Source organism: Anarhichas minor, unplaced genomic scaffold, assembly GCF_050575085.1.
Source record: "Anarhichas minor isolate MPS153535 unplaced genomic scaffold, ASM5057508v1 ptg000017l, whole genome shotgun sequence".
Lineage (NCBI taxonomy): Eukaryota > Metazoa > Chordata > Actinopteri > Perciformes > Anarhichadidae > Anarhichas > Anarhichas minor.
Window position 1 is genome coordinate 12,683,946 of NW_027466463.1, and position 21,463 is coordinate 12,705,408.

At 40.1% G+C, this 21,463-nt stretch overlaps 3 protein-coding genes across 4 annotated transcripts in view; all 3 read right to left on the bottom strand.

The window, feature by feature from the left end:
- lrp2b (low density lipoprotein receptor-related protein 2b) overlaps positions 1-168 on the bottom strand; it is a 34,448-nt gene extending 34,280 nt beyond the window's left edge. Inside the window, exon 1 of the mRNA XM_076092787.1 lies at positions 102-168. Coding sequence (XP_075948902.1) covers positions 102-168 — 67 coding nt within the window. The remainder of the gene's footprint in view (positions 1-101) is intronic.
- Positions 169-1,592: 1,424 nt separating this feature from the next.
- On the bottom strand, positions 1,593-9,481 carry LOC142951292 (mucin-13-like). The gene is made up of 12 exons (XM_076092789.1): positions 9,427-9,481; positions 7,132-7,245; positions 6,885-7,007; positions 6,321-6,430; positions 5,612-5,673; positions 5,340-5,506; positions 4,615-4,743; positions 4,398-4,452; positions 4,171-4,208; positions 3,430-3,517; positions 2,906-3,167; positions 1,593-2,736 (listed from the first exon to the last, which is right to left on the bottom strand). The coding sequence occupies exons 1-12, from the start codon at positions 9,479-9,481 to the stop codon at positions 2,521-2,523; spliced, it is 1,419 nt and encodes a 472-aa protein (XP_075948904.1). The 3' UTR covers positions 1,593-2,520.
- Positions 9,482-12,505: 3,024 nt separating this feature from the next.
- Positions 12,506-21,422, bottom strand: LOC142951871 (zinc finger protein 281-like). 2 transcript variants are annotated; one of them, XM_076093725.1, is made up of 7 exons: positions 21,249-21,422; positions 18,768-19,304; positions 18,501-18,614; positions 18,238-18,361; positions 17,106-17,198; positions 16,903-17,021; positions 12,506-16,700 (listed from the first exon to the last, which is right to left on the bottom strand). In XM_076093725.1, exons 2-7 carry the CDS (start codon positions 19,230-19,232, stop codon positions 15,090-15,092), a joined length of 2,526 nt encoding a protein of 841 aa, XP_075949840.1. In that variant the 5' UTR covers positions 19,233-19,304; positions 21,249-21,422; the 3' UTR covers positions 12,506-15,089. The 2 variants fall into 2 exon arrangements, with proteins under 2 accessions (XP_075949840.1, XP_075949842.1); XM_076093727.1 differs by having other exon boundaries at positions 17,106-17,189; positions 21,249-21,421.
- Between the last annotated feature and the right edge of the window lie 41 nt (positions 21,423-21,463).

Sequence of the window (21,463 nt, forward strand, 5' to 3'; positions counted from 1 at the left end):
ACTGACCATTGCCAAGCATTTGTATTCTTCTCTCAGTACTTAGCTTTAACATATTTGTGACTAGAAAACATATTGTTGTAAAATCAAGAGTATACACATACCTTGAGCAAGTTGAATTCCTTGGGACAGCAGTAGAAGTGACAGAAGATGAAGACCTTTTAGGCCCATAATTTAACTTTGGTGTCAGTTTGACAAAGTGTGTACACTCATGCTAAATCTGGCTCTGTTAATGACACTGGGTAAGATACTGCCTTTGGGACGGATATGTATAACCCGGAGCAACCAGCAGACCAATAATGTGACATGGAGGAATACAGCTTTTTATGGCTGGCTCCTTTACATAAACTTCATCTAAGATTAACTTTTACCTGTTGGTATATTGTCTACATCAGCAAGAAAATGGAACTACTAATTTTTGTGTAACACTGCGGCAGGAAGTTAACACTGCAACCACTGTTAATACAGACAATATAGTTCCTGAGAACAGTGATAATGAGTGTTTTTCACCAGCCTTTCATCAGGTCTTTACATCCTATAAAGGGCCGTTAAAAACACAATTTAAATGTGAACGTATTGAAGTTGTAAGCGTGGTGTACACACAGCTAAATATAGTGTAGTATGGAAAATAAATGTGGAATGATGGGCATATGTTTAACCAAATACAATATTCCTGCAACAAATTGATCGTAGCTACTATTGATGGAACATTTATAATAACATATGGGAAGGCGTTTGTGGACCATAGTAGTGCTTCAGTAATGAGTTGTTGGTACTACTTTTGTATTTTTTATATAAATGTGACATAGAAAACTTTTTTTGAGCAACCACATGTTATCTCTTTCTAATTAGTTCATTAATTTAATGCAGATGCATATGGTCATGGTCCATATGAATTCCACCCTGTTTAAATCAATGGCACATTATTGAGACATTATCATAGCTACAGTTATCAAACAAACTGAATATTAGCAGCCTCTACTGGCTTCTTTATTGCATTTTACGACGTGTGACCTTGTGACGAGCTACAGTTAAAGCTTGATAACATTTGGACTGTCTGCTCCGGCGAGGGGTGTATCAGCAATTCAACAAATCAGATTGGTGTTGCCAGCCACTGAGGCTTAAAATCGGGTGTTTTTCTGACTGTGCATGTAGTCTCTGTTTATCTGTTGTTGCATGTTACTGACAAATAATTTGTTACAATGCATTTAAAACTGACACTCTTGATATGCTTTAGACTCAAGACGATTACTGTAGATTAATTTGGTTCTTGAGATAAATGTAACCCACAACATTTTACACACCAAAAATAGTTTACTTAAATAGTAGACATTGAGGACAATTCAGTGATTTAAAAAAACACAGCACAGAAAAAATATAGTGGGCTGTAAATATGTGTTATGCCACTGTCAGCGGTAAAAAATATATATTTTAAATTTCATTTCATCATCTGTGGCCCACTAGATGGCGCTCTCAGACCCACCCAAAAAGAAGAAGAAAATATTTGACAGAATCCATCACTGGTTTTTAAACGTTTTATGGTTAAAATCATATAGATGACAAGGACAAACTAATACAATACAATAAGTGGTATATATAACTCATTTCTAAATATTACTGTTTTATTTTATTCCTGTTGAATAACAGTTTGGTATGATTTGGACATGAAAGTGGTTAAAAATAAACAAAATATACTCTCAACAATTCAACAAATCAGATTGGTGTTGCCAGCCACTGAGGCTTAAAATCGGGTGTTTTTCTGACTGTGCATGTAGTCTCTGTTTATCTGTTGTTGCATGTTACTGACAAATAATTTGTTACAATGCATTTAAAACTGACACTCTTGATATGCTTTCAACTCAAGACGATTACTGTAGAATATACTCTCAGTATAACATCAAACAATTTTATTGTAAACATTTTACACAAATGATACTAAAATATATAGAGGGATCTAACATGCCCTAATTTGGAGGAATAACTCATCAAATTCTATTGAAAGAAAACTGAGCGCAACAGAAAATTGTGACTCGTCATAAACATAACACATATTACATACAAAATGATTACCTGTAAATTCATAAATGAGTGGGACATAATCTGGGCAAGAGAATGATATCAAACAACACATCGTTTCTGGGTTTCAATGCCATTTAACAATTAGACATTCTTAAGAGAGTAATATTTAAATTGATCAACAATGAAAATATATAATATAAACCTTGGAAAAGACTTACAGTGTATAACATATTCTTAAATTTAACGAAGGACAGGAATGATTTATGACAGCTTATAATTGGTTGAATAGAGTTCGCACTACAGCACATTTCTTCAGACATTGCACAAGACCTATACAACCATTTTGCTTCCGTTTATAAAACTCTGATTTTGGTGTATTAATGATATTCGGTTATCTGAGCAAAAAAGATGAAAAAGAAGAATTCTGAGGTGTTTCCAACAAAACTCCAGCCAGTTGTTGATCTGGGCAAATGTCACTGTAGGATAAACCGTTGTGCTTTCCTATTAATTGAACCGACTTCCATTATCGTGCGTGTAGTGAGAGTTGCTGTGGCCTTGGCTCTGAGCATACGGGTTGGTTTGAGGTGGACTCTGGGCATAGGGGTTGTTCAGGGGGCGAGCCTGAGCATAGTGGTTGGTTTTGGGCCGAACCTGAGCATAGAGGTTGCTTTGGGGTCGAACCTGAGCATTTGGGTTCATGTCATCTTGGTCGTTGAGCCGCTACAATGAAAAGAGAATTTCTTCATCAGAGAATTGCAATACCAAGCATACCAGATTTTCTCTTCTCCTACCCTGCTGATTATTTTTATTTATTTTTATTTTCAGCATTCTACTTTCTGTCCCCTTTTAGAAACTTAAGTTTTTAATCTCAACAGTTGCTTCTACTCACCGAGTTCCTCCCCACAGGGATCAGGTTTTGTCGACTGTTGCTCGGAGTCATCTCCAGGTTGCTGTCCCAGCTGTTTGTGGTTGCGGCCCTTGGGATCCTAGGCACCCCAGCATTGCTAACGGCTGACGGCCCGTTGGCTGGCCCACGGGCTGCCCACGGGGCACCATGGCTTTGAGCTAGGTTGCCGTTAACCAATGGTTGGTTGACGTAAGGCTTCCCCATGTCTGCATCTGTGTCCTTCTTGGAGCTCTTCTTTGAGGATCTAACAAGATAATACAACAGTACACATTACTCTCGACTGTTACTGTTACTGCATCTGTATTTCTGCATTCTGATCTTTTCTATGACATTATTTGCTAAAATATGTGTGTGTATCTAAAATAAAATGGCAGGTTAAAAACACCAGGCAACCTTGTTGCAATTAAAAAAAAGGTTCATAATTCATCTGATGGGTTACATAAAAGTGAATGTGTAGCGTGAGAAAGGCAATAATGAATTGGCGAGTGAATAGATGAGAAACTCACTTGATTGCGAATATAGACAGAAGAATGAGTGCGATGAGCAGCAGTACCCCGAGCACGGAGCTGACGATGACCAACGTCAGCAGCCATGCTAACGAAACACAACGGCAAGGACATCAACAACAAGGCTACGCTATTAAAAATCCGTCCTTTCAAACTAAATTTATAAAGTGTTTCACAATAAAAGCCAACCATCAAAGTGTGTTTACACTGTGAAAGTTATAAAGACTTTCGTGGCTCCGGAGGGAGCGGTGTGAAATCAGATAAATTGCCTAAAGTGATTTCAATTTAGTCAGTATTTCAAAATGTCGCAGAAGGCTTGCAAACAAATTCCTTGCCTTCTGTTAGCAGTAATGATGTAACAGCAAATACAGTTGCCATAGAGAACAATATAGGCAAACACCACTGGACATGCCGATGCAAATTTTCTTACGTCTAATGTGTTGAAATATTGTATTGCAGCCATTATGTTTCCCCAGTACATACAGTATATTTGCACGTGCCAGGAGCTGCATATGAAGATGATTTAGGGAAGGAATGTTACTCTATTGGAGGAGATTTGTATTAATTGAATGGTTACGTTACATACCATCCCTCATAAAGTAGTAAAACTAGTTTGTTTTACCTGTAATGTCAACAACTTTGTATCCATTTCATCAAATACTCATTTGATGTATCATTTTGATATTTTTCTTTTGGCGTTTTTTGCCTTTACTTTCAAAAACATGTATAATGTATACTCACAATCTTGGCAGTTAAAACCAGAATAACCAAAGGAACATCTGAAAGACAGGAAGAATGATTCATTTTATGATTTTATTTATAACCACGCTTTCTATAGACACAGGTCATATCTACAGTGCCTCTCACTATTATCTGCATGAAGTGTTGTCAAAATGTAATAAGATAGATAATTAGATAGATACTAATTTTTATGTTTCCAGAACATGATATGAAATTTAAACACTCACTCGACACATATTTTTGAGTCGCCAACTTGTTGAACTTGTTTACCATTAGGACAAGCTGCAAAAGTAGAAAAGGTTGAGATAGTTAAACTTTAGATAAACTTGTTATTTTAACACACACACACACACACACACACACACACACACACACACACACACACACACACACACACACACACACACACTCTTTATCTCTTTCGCACAAACTAAATTCCCTTACCAATGCATATTCTGCTACTCAAGTCCGTCTCAATGAATTGTGGCAAACAGGGACAGTTGTAAGATCCATCGCGCGATAGACATGATGTAGTATCCTCATCACAGGGATTCTTAAGACACAGGTTTGTGGCTTAAGATTAAGTAAAAAAAGAAGACAGAGTCAGCACACCTAACTCAAACAAGTACAGAGGTACAAAATAAAAAATCATGAATGCACAGCATTATACAAAAGATACATTTAGAATTTCTGAAACAGGTTTTGTAAAAACGCTAATTGTCTGCTGCAATCTATTCAACATTACAGAAGAATTGTATTACAAAAAAAACACTCCACTATGTGAACATCTAATAGAAACACAAAGAACAATTTGATGCCATCCAACAAAGTGGGCGTAGTTCTTAAAACATCACAGCAGTAGATGTTCTGCATTTCAAAGCCCTAACAGTGACATTTATGAACAAAATGTTTGATAGGATAAAAAAACAAACCATTTGTATAAGGATACTTGTTTTTAAATTTTGTTTTTACAACTAATTATTTTATATTTGACAGAATAATCAATGAGTTGATTTTAGACTGCGCTGCAGGTATCGCATGCAGCATTTTGAAGCAAAGCTCTGAAATGATGCTCTAGCTGAAAACAAGTCTTGTTTGAGTGTTATCGATACAATTCATCCTTCAAACAAGACAAAGAACTGACGTATATACTTGATAGATAAACTTACCATCAAAAGATGCACCTGCCAGTAGACAGTCCTCACATTCTTTGGCATCTTTAAACTCCTTTTCAATGTCTGCTGTTGTGACGGCAGCATTTAAATTGAAGATGATATCTACAGTTGCATTGACCCCACGCTCTGATCTTGACATAACTTTACTGTTGGTAGAGGGCCTATAGACAAAAATCACACTTAATCATGATTACATTCTGCAATTATTAAGTACAATATGCTGTAAGTGTGCTATTGACAGACAGATGGTAAAAAACATGACTTACAGCTCTTTGAATTCCAGCACTATAGATCGAGAGAAACTATAATTCTTGAAAATAACCGACAGCTGTGTTTTAGGGAGAAAAAAATACAATTTTGTTTAGGACATCACCTGATTGGGAATGCACAGCCACTTTGGATCAATTTCGCATATCTTAGTGTAGCACACGCGAGTTAAATTAACTTCTGTTGTCAGTGAACTCCACAGGCAGTTTTTTTCAGGGTATTTTTGCATCAAAAGTATCAAATGTATTTAAAGGAGAAAAATTAAGAATTTATATCAATTGTTAATTCCACCATGATACACCTGGTAATTAAATATGTGCCCTAAACCCCTCAGACATTCTCCCTCACTCCCCTCTGTCAAAAGGACAATCAAACCCTACCTGTTTAAATCTGCTTTCAATGTGTGACCCCCACCCCTCTCTTTTTGTCCTTTTGCATTGTCATTGTTGTTGCGTTTGTACTGTTATTGCTTTAAATGTTTCTGTTACTTACTGTTTTTTTTTTTTACCATGTTAAGTGCCTTTGAATACCTTTTAATGCACTACACAAATAAAATACAGTATTATTAAATATATGTATCACTTCTGGTAAAGAAGATGAAGAGAATAAAAAAAAACATAGAAGCAATGGCTGTCTGAAAAATCTGAAAAAGTCTTTATTTAAAAAAAATAAAAGCCACATAAAAAGAGGAGAGAACTTATTGCTTACCTCGTCATTAATTTGAATCGAAGCATTTAGAAATTCTGGTGATGTCTTGGTTTTCAAGTTTTCATGGTATTGTAACTTGGGCAGGGCTAGTTGTCCAGGGAAAATGTTGGCTTAAAAAGGAAAATATCATCTTAGGGTAGTTGTAAACACTCCAAAAAACATTTAATTTAAAAGAATAGTTCAACAATTTGGGAAATTCCCCTTCTTGCTGATAATTAAATCAGAAGACAAACCCACTCTCATATCTGTCCAATAAATAAAGGCTACACTTATACTTAAGACAGCTCGAATGACATCCTCTCTGCTTGCCTGGCAACTGCACCATATCGACAGGACCTCAGGATGTCACTGTTCCGGTCCAAGATACAGTCCCAACTAGCTGGTAGTTACACTTCATTGAATCTAAGATAATTACAAATAATCGACGACAGTAACACTACTCTTGTGTAACAAGGTTAATCTGAATCCCACAGATACATACAGGCCTACACTTTGGTATGATAAGTCCTTCAATCGCTTTCTCGTGGAGTAACAATCTCATGGTGGTACACAAAAAATACTTACCTCTCACACAACTGTTCTGGATATAATTATAGTCATCACCAGTGAAACACACGCATTCAAAGGTTTGATTGCTACGCTCCTCACAGGTGCTCCCATCGTAGCATGGTTTTCCATCACAAGCCCCTTTCAAGTCAAAAGAATAAAAACGCACACAACAAATATAAGCGTTTACAACATTGTGTGAGCATCTAAAAAACAATGACATCATGGAAACAGAGGAAATAACAATTTTAACAGATGGAATTACCTGGAAGCTTTGTGGTCGTAGGAGCTGGTGTTGTTGTAGGTTCTGCAGTTGAAGTATTCACACCTGGTGTTGTAGGTTCTGCAGTTGAAGTATTCACACCTGGTGTTGTAGGTTCTGCAGTTGAAGTATTCACACCTGGTGTTGTAGGTTCTGCAGTTGAAGTATTCACACCTGGTGTTGTAGGTTCTGCAGTTGAAGTATTCACACCTGGTGTTGTAGGTTCTGCAGTTGAAGTATTCACACCTGGTGTTGTAGGTTCTGCATTTGTAGGAGCCGCACTCGCTTCCTCTACTCCAGTTGTAGTAGTCGCACCTTGTTGTTTATCAGTTGAGAGAGAGAGAGAGAGAGAGAGAGAGAGAGAGACTGTCAAATGCGACCCTGCTTCATAATAAATGTGTATGCTTATCTCCATCAAATTAGTAGCAACAGCTAATGCCAGCCAGCCTATCGTCATGAGTAATTTGAAGAAACACATACATCTTAACAATACAGCAGCATGAATTAGGGGTCTACACAGTGCCTGAAATGGCCCGGTACTCACCAGCCTTTACTACTTATTGCCTACTTACTGCCTATCTTGCCTTACTGCCACCTCCTGTTGGCCAAATCTTTTTTGTTTGTTGTGTTGGTTAGGTTTAGGCATGAGGATTGGTTACAGTTAAAAAAAGAATATCAGGGTAAGCCAATCAGAGTCAAAGTAGATTGGATCATGCCTTCCCCATCCTAGGGAAAATAAATATTGCCACCTGGTAGTCTAGGTGCTCACCCTCAAACACCCGTGTACCTGCGTCTCTGTGTAAACACAAAGCTGAATGCTAAGAAAACAGCCCTCAAAATGCCTTTGTTATTCGTAGTCATTGTCAATTTAAATCTGTTGGCTGACATCATATTTTAAGTGGGTTTCATTGTAGCCTATAAAAGCCATATCATCTTTGTGTATAACTTGATTTGTATCAATAGCCACATGAAAAGTTTACTTTTATGTACAAACTGTAGAAGTATATGTTGAACGTAGGTTTAATATCTGTAATAAAATACACACACAAATACATTTGAAGTGGGATGTTTTTCTAAGACATACTTTTAAATATATCCTAGATGATCATGTCATGCAACTGCTGAAGTGACACCTTTTCTGGTCCAGTTCAGGCACTAGGTTTACAGGCTCTGTTTTTTTCTTTACCTAATCATAGCAAAGATAATTACAGCTTAAAGGTCCAGCTGTTCACGATGTGAAACGCTGAGCATTGTGGTTTCATTGTTTTTAAAGTTAATATAATTGGATCATTCGGTTAGTGGCTTCAATAGTAACTGGTGTCACAGTCCACTGCTGCATACATTGACGCTGAGACAGTGAATTAGTGTAATTGACATATTGTCTAAAAATAAAATCCTTAAAAACATTTGCACCGTGTTATGAACAGGGATTTAGAAGAAATTAGGGCTCTCAGATCCAAAAGTGTCAGTTCAATGACACATTTAGAAGCAGTTTATTCGTGTGGGTCGACTCCAAATAACATCCAAACTAAGGGTGAATGAGTCACATTTATACTGAGGATGTAAGGAAATGCCTTATCACACTATTTAAGTCCATTCTTATTCCCAAAAACTATAATATCTGTTCCAGTTATGATGCAGACCATCATAAAGCTCATTTAGGCTTTAAACATAAAGAGCATGAACCAGACTTGAGGGTTTAAGGGAAACAAAGAGACTTCCTTATTGGAGTAGACTCTTAAACAGGTAACAACAGTGTCATAATAGGTCAGATTGTCTGCATCAACACAATAGTTAAATATTAACATTTGATGTGCACACAGAACAAATCCTGAGGTCAAAACATAAATGGTTGTTAGGCCAAGGTTGAAGCAATTATGCAAATGTTCCTTCATTTGAACTATTGATTTGTGAATAGCTGGATGTCTGGATTTTAAATTTGAAACAAAACTGAGATAAAAGACATTAAATATGAAAACAACGGGCTGTTGAGAGAATAGATACACTGGCATAAGTAACAATGTTCAGCCCTCAGTTTGCATTATCACTTTCCATTTTTCACCTGCACGGGTATCACTGGATTTAGATTTAATAAACCATACAATACCATACATCTTTTTTATATCTACTATTATCTAGTAAAAGCATATTCAAACACAGGCTGTGGGATGAAAACATCTCTGCTTTGGGTAGCGACTTATTTAAACCTAAAACCCAATACACATTTATAAAAACGGACTAAAAGAGCAATATTTTCCTCAAATAAAGTAAATATTTTTTTTAAATCAGGCGACTTACCAACACAGGCCACAACTAGCCAAAGGACAAAGAGCAGTTTGAATTCTGGAGCCATTGGAAAATAACTTACTGACAAAACTTCACCACAAGCAAGAAAGCCAGAGAGGGCTATGACTGGACGGGGGCTTTAGGGCTCAGGTGTTTTAATCATTAGCCACTCCTCCGAGGGCGGCACTGTGTGCTAAAGTACATTTCCCGCCCAGAAAAGAAGACTCGGTGGGCCTACTTTCTAACAGGCCATTTATCTATCTACCAATCTTCCATGAAATAGATCTGTCTCTGTTTCTTTGTTTCTGTTAATGTCCAGGAAGTGTACCAGATATAAGAGCGATATAAAGACCGGGCCAGGCTAAGCCAGGGGTGACTGTAGCTATCATAAACACAACCTGCTGACAATTGTCAATCCAAAGAAGTGCTGGCCATTGCTGTTTGTTTAACAAATGATCTTTGGGAAGTGTAGCATGAAATTATCTCAGCAACCACTTACTGACTCATCGGGAACCATCTTAACATGACACTAGAGAAGATGCTGAAATAACATCCTCGTTGCTTTCACAAAAAACATAAAAAACGTCAATCTGACGGACTAAGAATTATTACCAGTTCTTTAAAGGCGCTTTAAAAGCTTACAAGCTTTTAACCCTAAATAATGTATTTCGACGTAACCCCAACATTTTCATTAGTAACTGTGATTTAATAACATATTTTTTCTCACTAACTTTAACTGATTACAATTACAACTCCATTATGTAACTGTCTCAAATACTGCCCAACACTGCGTACATCTTTCCTGGCTGAACTTGTCTCCAGCTGAAAACATGTAAAACAAACAGAACAATAAAGAAAAATACTACCTCACTGTAATTAAAAACTAAAATCTATTTTAAGCTTCTTTCTTAGAGCATATGTCACTTTTTTTGGGTACATCTTGGACTCTGGCTTCACACGTTACTTATGGAGGGCGTAATGAATGGGAGGGACAAAGATTACATTCCTTGCCAGTCAAATTATGACTTTATGACAGAAAGTGATTCAACCCACTTAGTCTTATCGGAAACTAGGTGGTCAATAAAACTGGGTGGGACAAAGGAGAACAGGACCTTTGATACAAACACGTCTTAAGACGTGAGATAATAAGATCTCGGTGTTAAACAGTTTAACAGCTAAAAAATAAGGTTGACAAGACATCAACGTGATAGTTGGAACATTTGGAAAATCAAACACCTTAAGATTGCAAGTGTAAAGTGATGTTTTAAAAACGATTTTTAAAGTTCAATGAGAACTGAGCTATCATTCCATCACCACCAGTAAAATCATATTATCTCCAAGTTGACTTCGATCCCAGATGCGTATCTGAATTAACGCAGGTATAAAGTCTTGCGCCACTTCCAATGCGTCAGTGGAAAAATGGCTAAAATTGCCCAAAGGTAAAAACAGGTATGATTTAACTGAAGGGGAAATAATTCAAGCACTGGCTTCCATGGGTGTTGATTAATTAAGGCCAAAACAACTAATTGGGTTTATGGTTTAACAGAAACACATCTGTTTACACAATTTGGGGCTTCCACACCAATGTAAAATAGCAATACTTATTATAATTTTACAATCTTTTGAAAAATGTCTGGATTGGAATCTCCTCTCACTCTTTGCTTCGTTTAACATCAGTTAAATCAGTAGAAATAGGCCTAAACTAACCGGGAAACACACAAAACTTATTTTTCATCTGTATGTCTGTAATTAATTACATATGTAAATAGAAAAAAATACCTCATTTAAATCATCAAGGCCATTATGGAATATTAGATTCTATCATTTCCAATTATATTCCTTTACAGAAATCACAATTTTCCTCACAATCCTTTAATAATCGTCAATTTATTCAAAAGGGGAATTTTAAATGTTGTAACTTGGGTTCAGCTTATTATCACATATTTTTAAGCAGTTTGTTTCAGAGCAGATACCTGCTCAGCTACATTTATCACCGGCAGGTTTTATGAACATGTTGTCGTGAGTCAACATAGGTGCAATCACAGTGCAATAACTGCCTCTGTGTCCTCTTGCTAACTGTAAGTCCAAAGTCACGTACAGTTATGGCCATCATCAACCGCACTCAACCTGCTGTTCCTGGCAATGATGGTTGTGATTCAATATTGAACATAATGTTCATGATGGGGAGGGAGGGAGACCGATACCAGCTCAGACAAAAAGTTTCTCATAATTGTACTTAGATCCAGTAATTGAGTAAATGTACTTAGTTACTTTTTACGTTGAATGTCAATGTTTTTATACTTGCACTGTGGTTTAGATTCGGGCAAGATCGTGGTTACGGCAAATAAACTAAGGTCGAGGTCCTCTACTTTATGTCTGGAGATCCTAAGTGGTGGGAAACAGCTCCATCCTCAGGCTGCAGGCCCTCGTGTCCAAAACGATAAGATGATTCAGCATCGCATTAAAAACCTTTTATCCCCGCAGGGATCACATGACATACTGTAAACTGCAAAGTAGGAGCAAGGTTACGTGCATAAGAATGCAAGTCAGTGTTATCCGGTGGCTTCTGTGTCTGTTAAAGCTCAAGCTTTAAATGCATAAAGAGTTTTTAAACCCCTAATTTATGTATTTTGAAGCAAGTAAATTGCAATAAACTCTTTAAAAGTGTACTTAAAGTTGATATCTAACTGTCAATGTATAACGAATTAAATTCACTCAAGTACTGTGGCCCACTTACGTACAATTTTGATGTACTTATTAACTTGAGACGACATTTTATGCTACTTTATACTTCTTCTCCACAACATGGAGGGAAATGTAGTTTTTTTATCCTACCCGAGGCACCGGCGGTATAGGCACATGCAGGCATCCTTTTACTCAGGCATATGGAGAATAACCTACATCATCATTTTGATAATGTCCTTCCAGACAGAGTTATGTTCAACAGGAATCTGTGCTTTTAAGCTATTTCTAAATTCAGTTTCAGCTACTTATACATTTATATCCACAACTTTGGCAACCGTTTTCTTGCCGTGTCTTGGTTTCTTGAGGAATCAGTGCTGTTGAGAGACAACAATCACACGCCGCATACTTTTTTTTTTGTAACAAAAAGATTTTATTGGCTTCTCTAATCCGTTCATCATCTCAATAACAGGTACAGCCTGGGAAATCATATCACAACGGGTCTAGAACAAATAAGACAAAGGGATGGGGGAGGCCTCTGCTACAAAATTTGGTATTGAGGTGACAGTCAGGAAAAAAAAAAAGCCATACAAAAATGTCTTTATCATGCATACTGGAGAAAAACTCAAAAAGAAAATTGAGAACACACATTTTTAGTGTTTTTTGTACATTTTTGTAAACAATATCCTTCTAGAGATCATATCAAAACACATTATGGCAAGTAACAAAAATAAGGGATATAATTGAGAAAGATGAATGTTCTATGAGGCATCTAGAATGCAACACTGCTTGGCGTGGATGCTTTAACAGAAAAAAATTAAAAAAAATAAAATACATTTGCATTTTGACGAGTCATTTGCTCTCTAACTGTAAACACAGGCAGTGTTACATGATTATACAATATGTCGAAACATATACTACAAATATTTCCACTACATACATGAAACGCGTGTCCCTGCTTTCTTACGCTTTAGTGATATGAGGTATATTTAGGTCAATCTTATTGTCTTTTTTTTTTCTTTTTCTTTCTCTCCGTCTCTCAGCCACTCGTTTTCTCTCCTAAGCATAGTGTGTGTTTCGAGTGAGGTGGCCGGTCGGTCTTTGTTCCCCGTGATCTGAGCAGCTTCAAAGTCTCTCGGCTGTGGAGCTCACAGACGTAGGAAAGGGTGGGTGGGGGTGTGGGGGGGGGGGGGGGGTCACAGGAACTCAACTCAATTAAATATCAACCCTGGCTGCCGGGATAGAATGGCTTCAGCCACGGAAGACAAAGAAGGCCATTGTGTATTCTTGTGAGTGCAGGGCTGCATTTTGGGGCAAGGGGGTGGGGTATAACTTAACTTTCCCGGTTCTTTACTGTATTATTGAAGCAGTTTCTTGCAATTACTACAACAGTGAGGTTAAAGAAAATCATAAAAAAAAGAAAAGAAAAAAAGGGGGAGTAGGGGTGCAGGTCCGGTGATTACTTAAAAATATCTGCTCCCGAGTTCTGTTGTGGCTAGTGGAGAATAAATAGAAAGGGGTTGGGTGTGCATCCAACACACCCGGGGGTTCAACGGTACAAGGGTTCCAGCATGTCAGCCCGTCTCTCAAAACACTTAAATACAAAGAGGTACTCTCAAAATATTGTATAACAAAATTATGGCAAATCATCTTTTTACAACATCACCCGACAAACCGTAAGAAAAGAAAATCCCCCCCCCTCCCCTTAAAAAGCAACAAAATACATTTAGATGCCCGTGGTCATGCCTAGTCAACCCCTATCAAACCCCATCAGACAATAATAATCCTCCCTCCCACCCAAGCCCAGTTCACAGTTTTCTCCTCTTAAAATAATAATAATAATAATAATAATAATAATAATAAGCATCAGCATAATAATCACGTATCACATATGCAAATTGAATGGGTTGTTGTTGCTTCCAATGATGATTTGTTTAAAAAAAGTGCTTGTTTGATTCCATTGACACAAAAAAAAAAAAAAAAAAGGAACAGGAAGGAGTAGAGTAGAAAAGTGGTGACTTGTTTGAAAAAAGAAAAAGAAATTCCTTCAGCAAACATCACGATAAGAAGATCAGAGATGGACGTTGATTGCTTTCTGAGACAGCCGTAACAGCAATGGGTTGAATATTGTCTACGCCGCGTCTTGACTTCTGGGCACAACCAGAGGAGTGCACGGGTTAGACAGGCTTCTTCAGCAACGCTCGACACATCCTCTTCACTTCAGAACACGCTGCGTGCTGAACTTATACTACCTCGTGTACATGTGGCTCTCAAAAGAAATGTGGATGTCTTCACATTGACACAACAGTACCATAATCTCAACAAAGCTACATGCAGTAGAAACCAAACATGATCATGTATTGTAATTTGTTGCTGTGACGAGTTATATATAAAACAAAATACACAAAAACAAAAATCAAAGCTTTGTAGTCTCAAAGTACACCTGTAAAAACTGTGCTAATTGCATCTCATAATACAAAGTCTTATTACACAATTTTGCCTATTTTCCTGAGTTCATGTTTCTTGTAACAGACAATATATACTTTTTTTGCAATTTGAATTCTGGGCCTTTTCCCTGCCACAAATGTTATTATTGAAATGATCAACATTGTTCATTATTACTTTACAATGGTTTGATGATTGATAAAACACAAGGGTTCAGAAAAAAAAAAAAAGAAAAAAAAAAAAAAAAAAATCAAACAAGTTTATAGCTACCCTCTAAATGTTTTAAATTACATTTAAACCTACGGTACGTTCATATCAAAATCACTACTCTTAAACAAAAATTAAGCGACTAAATACATAATAAAAATGAGAATATTAAAAAAAAAAAAAAATTGCATTTGAGGCCATGAAAGACCCTCCCTGGTCATTTTTGTATTAACATTTAATGGCAGTGTTTAAAAACAAACTTTGCTACAAGAACAAAATCAGGATGGGACTGTGTGGACAGTAACAGAACAGCCCCCTGCTGGATTCACCTCGTTTGACCCTTATCTGAAACTTTGGCTTGTCTGGGTTTTTGATCCTGTACTCACTGGCTCACCGACATCAGCTAACAAACTGGTATACCCTGAGAATTCTGACACTGGAGTCCTTATTCGGTGGTCGACCTCTGACCCAGGATCGCTGCCGTAGCTCAGAGGGGTCACCCGGCCAGACTTGAACTGGGAGCCAAAGGCCTGGGCGAAGTTCTCAATCTGGTATGTGGTTTCTTTAGGGGGGTTCAGCGGGGACAGGTCTGGGTAACTGGAACCGTTGGTGGGTGCGCCGCTTCCTCCGGCCTTGGGCTGCTGCTGCTGCCCCTTGGGGCCCTCTGCCGAAGCGGTCAGGTCCTGGGGAGGTAGGTTGAAGGTGCCGGGGGAGTGCTGCTTCTCCAACTGCTCGGTCAGCTCCTGAGATGGAGTCAGCTGCTGGTGGCTAGTGGGTTCCAAGCTGAGGTGGTAGCCCGCCTGGGAGGGGGAGCCGACGAGCATGCCGTAGTGGGACTTGGAGGAGGAAGAGGACGAGTTTGATGAAGGGGCGATGATGGGCAGCGGGGAGGAGATGGCGGGTGGGTAGCCGCAATCCAGCGGGGACGTGCTGTACACGTGTTTGTCTGAGAACAGGGGCCCCGTGGGACTGGAGCTGCTGGACAGGAGTGGGAAAGGCCCCGTCGGGCCGAGGCTGGGGAAGGGCCCACTATGGCTGGTGCGCTCCAGGGCCTGCAGGAGGAACTTTGAGTACTCGCTCATCACAGCCGTCTTGTCGCCACCGTTGGGAGAGTCGTCCTCCAGCTCAGGGGTAACGGGGGCGGCGGGCTGGAGGTCTACATGATGCGGGTGGTCCGACAGGTCGAAAGTCACGTCGTGGTGGTGCCCCCCCTCCGGCTTATGGCTATAATGCTCCAGCAGGCTTTGCAGCACCTCGTCTGGAATGCCCGACTTGTCGTGCTTGAGCTCCAAAGGCGAGGAGTCCAGCATGGCCAGCGTGGGCTCGGGCCCCAGGGAGCCCTGGATGACACTGCTGCCCTGGGACGCCATGTGCAGTGAGCCAGCTCCATAGTCGTTGTTAACTGCGTGGAGGTAGCGCCGCTTTTTCACAAACTGCATTGCATCATCGTAGTTGCTGCTGGTGGTGGGCCCCTGCTTGTTGCCCCCGCCTCCCTGGAGGAGACCCATGTTATCGAGGCCAGAAACCTCCACATGATCCATGGAGTCGGGCTTCTGGCACAGCTGTTTTTGTCCATCGGCACCGTCTTGCAGAGAGAGCAGGCCCTTGTCGAGGGCCTTGCGGCCAGCTTTTTTAAAGACCAACTTAGGGCTGCGTCCCTGCATGGCGGGGCCGGAGCCTGAGGGGTGCTCCATGCCGAAGTCCTGCAGGCCCATCCCCCCAGAGGACGACGACGCCGCTGATGCCGAGGCATTCTTCTTCCTCTTACCCTCGCCGTTTTTGGACTTGGCCCTCTTGCGTCCGGAGGTGGTAGAGTTTCCCTGAGTGAGTGAATAGCTGCCCTGGCCTAGCTCCGCGTCGCTGAGCTCCAGCATGCTCGGGTCCAGGCCCTTCTTTATGGCTTCTCCACAAGTCCGTTTGTGCTTCAGTAACCGGTCTGTTCTTGAGAAAAACTGAAAGTGGACAGAAGGAAGACAGGTGAGGAAAAGGGAGAACTACGAGCTTCGTTTTCACTGGATGGACAGAAGCAGCTTATTGCAATGCATGTTACTCACACACAGCATTCAATAAAGGATCCATACAAAGCCAACTAGCAAAACTCATTAAAAGACAAAACGGTGCTAAGCTACTGAGCAAACATTACATACGACCTACTTGTTGGCAGGTATCGCAGCGATATGGCTTCTCGCCACTGTGCGTCCTTTTGTGTCGCTCCATATGGTACTTCTGGATAAATCGCATGTTGCACTGGTCACAGCTGAAAGGCTTCTCTCCTGCAAAAGACAGGTGAAGCCCTGTGTCACAACAGACGTTTGTATAAACCGATACCGGTGACAAGCGAAGGCCTCCGAACTCACCGCTGTGGATCTTCTCGTGCCGCTGGAGCAGATACTTCTGGATGAAGCTCATGTTACACTGACTGCACCGGAAAGGCCTCTCACCTGTGCGATCAAGAGTACAACAATCCGCTCACCACATTAATTAACTCCCAGCCTGTCGCGTAACTATGTTTACCGTATGGCCGCCATGAACCTGTGGCATTGTATCAAACACCTGGAGCCTGAATGCTCATCAAAATAAGATGCTTGAGACTCACGTGATAATCAGTCCAACGCTACTAAAATGTAGACGTATACAATGTGTGTTTACAATGAAACAGAAGCACTTTACAGATAAAAAAAGAAAGAAAACGAGAACACTACATTTTTAATGTCTAAATTGTGATTATATCAATACTCTAGACTGCAGATGAAGTTGCACTGAAAGAAATAACAGCAAAACAAAAAAGGGAAATGGTTTAAAATAAACTAAGGCTGTAAAAAGAGTCGAGTTTTCCTTTAAATCATTTATGAGCACACGTTCAAAGAGCCACGCGAATAATTCCCGGCAAAGAGAATGACTAAGACACCCAGAAATACATGAGTAATCACCGAGTCATCTGTGGCTTTAGCGATCGTCTGGTTTCAAGTAAGGCCCCGGGCACTCGTGGTGACGGGGAAATTAGTGTGGAGTGTGGAGGGCGGAAAAGAGTGTAATTTAATGGCTGAATCTTCTGAAAGTGACATGTTCAGTGATGGGAAATTGGGGGTTTTTGTACAACTTTGGTATCATAGCATTATACCAGATTCCATGCAAATTGATCTGGAGCTGTATATCTAATTAAAGTTACAACAGGGAGCTTCAACACTTGATTAAAACAGAGTTTTCAGCTACATTGCAGTCGGACACAAACTCTTCTTGTGTTCCAATGTAGCAGAGAGAGCAGACACTGCCTTCTGTAGCTGTATCTGTTCTGACCGAACATATCCGGTGTGCATTTTACATCACTTTTATCACCATATGAGATCTAATCAGCAAAGTCAGCAAAGTCAGCAACGCTGCATTTGGTGAAAAGAGTAGCGGAAGTAGCTTTAAATGTATTCATTTTAGGAAAATACAGACAGTCTAAAGGAAAAAGTAAAGCACTGACAAGCAGCGAAAGTCTCTCACCTGTGTGTATGAGCACATGTCTGCGCAAGTGGTAGGAGCTGCGGAAGGCCGCATTACAGTGCTCACAGATATGTGGTTTTGAGTTGGGGGACATGCAGGCTCCATCTGCATCCAACATCATGGACTACAAGGGGATAAAAATACATGAGTACAAGTAAGATACTGTTGACTTTTACACATCATGTAAGCGCAGATGTGTAAAAGTCAAACCAATTTAAAAGGCCACAAGCAGCAGTGAAGGAAATGAATAAAACAGACATAACCTTTGCGGCATCGTTGCGTTTCCTTCGTGCTTTGCCTCCCTGCCCGTCCCCATTGCTCCTCCGCCCTCTTCTCCCCGAGGACTCTTTTGGCTCTTTACCCGGTCTTCCAGGCATCTAATAACAAACAACATGTTAACGTCTATAGATGACAAATAAGGACATAAAAACACTACTACAAGAGGAAACAAGCATCTACAAATACCAGTTCAACTAGATATTAACAACATGTCACCTGAAACAATATTGAGAACCACAATCCCTTCTCACCTGTTCTCCGAGGGACCGGACGTTGCTGAGGCTGAGGTCATGCAGGAGCATGTTCTGGTGATTTTGGTGGTGGTGGTGGTGATGGTTGCCGAAAGACATGTCCGGCATGTCAGTACCGCTCTTCCCCGCGCCCCCTCCAGCACAGCTCACCCCGACTCCTCCGCCCCCACCATAGAGCGGCATGCGGTAATCCAGCTCACTTAGCCGCTCCTGCTTGATGCCCATGCTGTGGAGGAAGCCCCCCGTATTCACAGCAGCGGCGCCCTGGTGCTCTGGCGGCGAGTCGCGTTCTTTCTTCAGGATCATCTCCTGAGGAAGCTCGCCCATGACCGACTGGGAGGCCAGCCGCGTAAAGCTGGTGACAGGCGGCAGGTGGCTGAACATAAGCATACCTGGTGCAAAATTGGGATCCATGCCACCGTTGCGCAAAAACTCATTGCCTAATTTGTCTTGGATAATACTCATAGTGGTGGTTTCGCTTTGTGCGGGGAAGAAGGAGGGCAATAAATCTAAAGAAGAATGCAGGAGAAGAATGTCCTGAAAGAGAGGGCAGATTTAAAATAAAGAGTCATGGTAAGTATTGATGATTTCAGACATGAATAAGCACACAATCCAAAGCAATTGTCACATTTTGTTGCACGTTTGTATTGTAAGACCTCTCTTATAAGTCTTGCCAGTGAAGTAAATTTAGTCACTGCTACATGCTGTGTACAATGTTCTCTGTACTTAATTGGATTTATTAGGCTTACATAATGGAAGCACTGCTTACAGTAAATGGAAAATGTAATCAATACTTAAATAAATAGCCATGAGAAACCTTAGAATTAAAATAATCACCTTGCTTTGAACAACTTTATGAAATACAGCAGAGCATATTGAAACATATAGCCCTATAGGTTAAAATATATTGAAATGTTTGCATCAAACATTCAGTATATTAATGGAAGATAATATATATATATATATATATATATATATATATATATATACACACATTACTTTAGATTAGCTTGTCTTGAATGGAAGATAAATTCAAGCCACACATTATGGATGGAATATACCAATGATTTATGTTGTGTGAGGGTTTGATGAAGATACTTTTAAAGCAAAAATTGTGACGCTCATCAAAGTAAAGGTTTCAGAACATTTCTATGAATTCAGTTCAACACTGCTTCTGAAATATTCAATCCCATCTTGTATTGTTCTGCTAATGGCATTTAGCACCACATGCGTCTTGGACTTCAGCCAAACTAAAAGAATATGTGCAGTAGCGTGATAGCTTTTAGAAAGACGTCCCTATTGTTTAGCACGTTGATGCATGCTGGACGACACCGCTTGCCGTCTTTAGCCAATAAGCCAACATGAAAGGAAAAAGCTGGAGGCATTGGTTGCAATATTGGCAAATTAATCGGTCCATTACACTTGGCTAAAACAAGCGATATTTAGGTCAAACACAGCCAGACGTTTCAGTCAAATTGGGAAGGCGTAGTCGGGTGACTGAGTGGTCCGTGTATTGGAACTACTAAGACTGGAGTGAGGATTTATCGTTTAGTCTAGACCAGCAGACCATTTGGCGACGTGACGGACGAGCTTTTGTGATGCATAGTAGTTAGCAAGCTAGTTAGCATAGCAGGCTAGTTGGTTGGTTAGCCACAATGAGACACAATCAACGCACCTTTACGTCCTCAATCAAAACAATAGGCTAAGACGCCATGAAAGCCAAGATTAGTCATTCAAATAAAGTAACACAAACACTCAAACGTATGTGGTCTCAAATAAGCCGCATATGTAGTAAATAAATGTGTATTTTTAACCGGTATGACAAAAGCAACGTACCGTTTAGCTTGTTACCTTAGTGTTGCTATAAAGCTAACTTACGCTAAAACAGGATCCATGATTTCATGCTTTTGACGCATTTATTTGCTATTTCAACGACAGATCTATAAGAGGAAGCACCCTGAACCCAAACAGCGAGAATACATCAGTATAACTATAGATACAGTAAAATGAAACAGCTTGTTAGCTTACGGGTCAGGTCAACGGCATAAATTGCTCATTCTCCAATTCCCAAGCTTTGATGACGCTCGTGAAATCAAATCTGTCTGGCTGCGAGCAACGCTGGCGCTCTATTTATTGTTAGCTAACTTTAGCTGTAATCACAACCGGATAGCGCTCACCGGTACATTTAGCTAGCAAAACATAAATCTGTAGCTGTGGTGCACGTGGACTACATATCCAGTGACCCGGTTAAATAAAACGGTACGCTTTGAAGCAGCTGTGTTTATAACAATCAAGCTGCCACGAGCTAGCTAGTTAGCTGCTAGCTGCTCCGTCTCAAAACCCGCATTACGGCCCATGCAACAGAAACAATGATGCTGGGTCTCAGTGCATCTGAGCCAGACAATTCCGTCGTGTAGCTAGATCTCGACAAAAGCCAAAGCATTTTGCCACGAATAAAAGTCCATTTAGCTTCTCACTCACCTACACATGACCGCAGTTGGTTTCAAACGTGCCTATATTCTCTCCCTATTCGCAGCTTTTGGGGGTTTATTGCCAAAACATTGTTCTCCGGCGGTCGCTGCTTTCGTCCATCTTGTCCTGGCGCGGGGAATTGTGGGTGTAGCGGACGGGTCGTGAGAGGAGACAGGCGAAGGCTGCTGAGGGTTTTGAGAGAGCTTCACCGGACAAGACAAGTA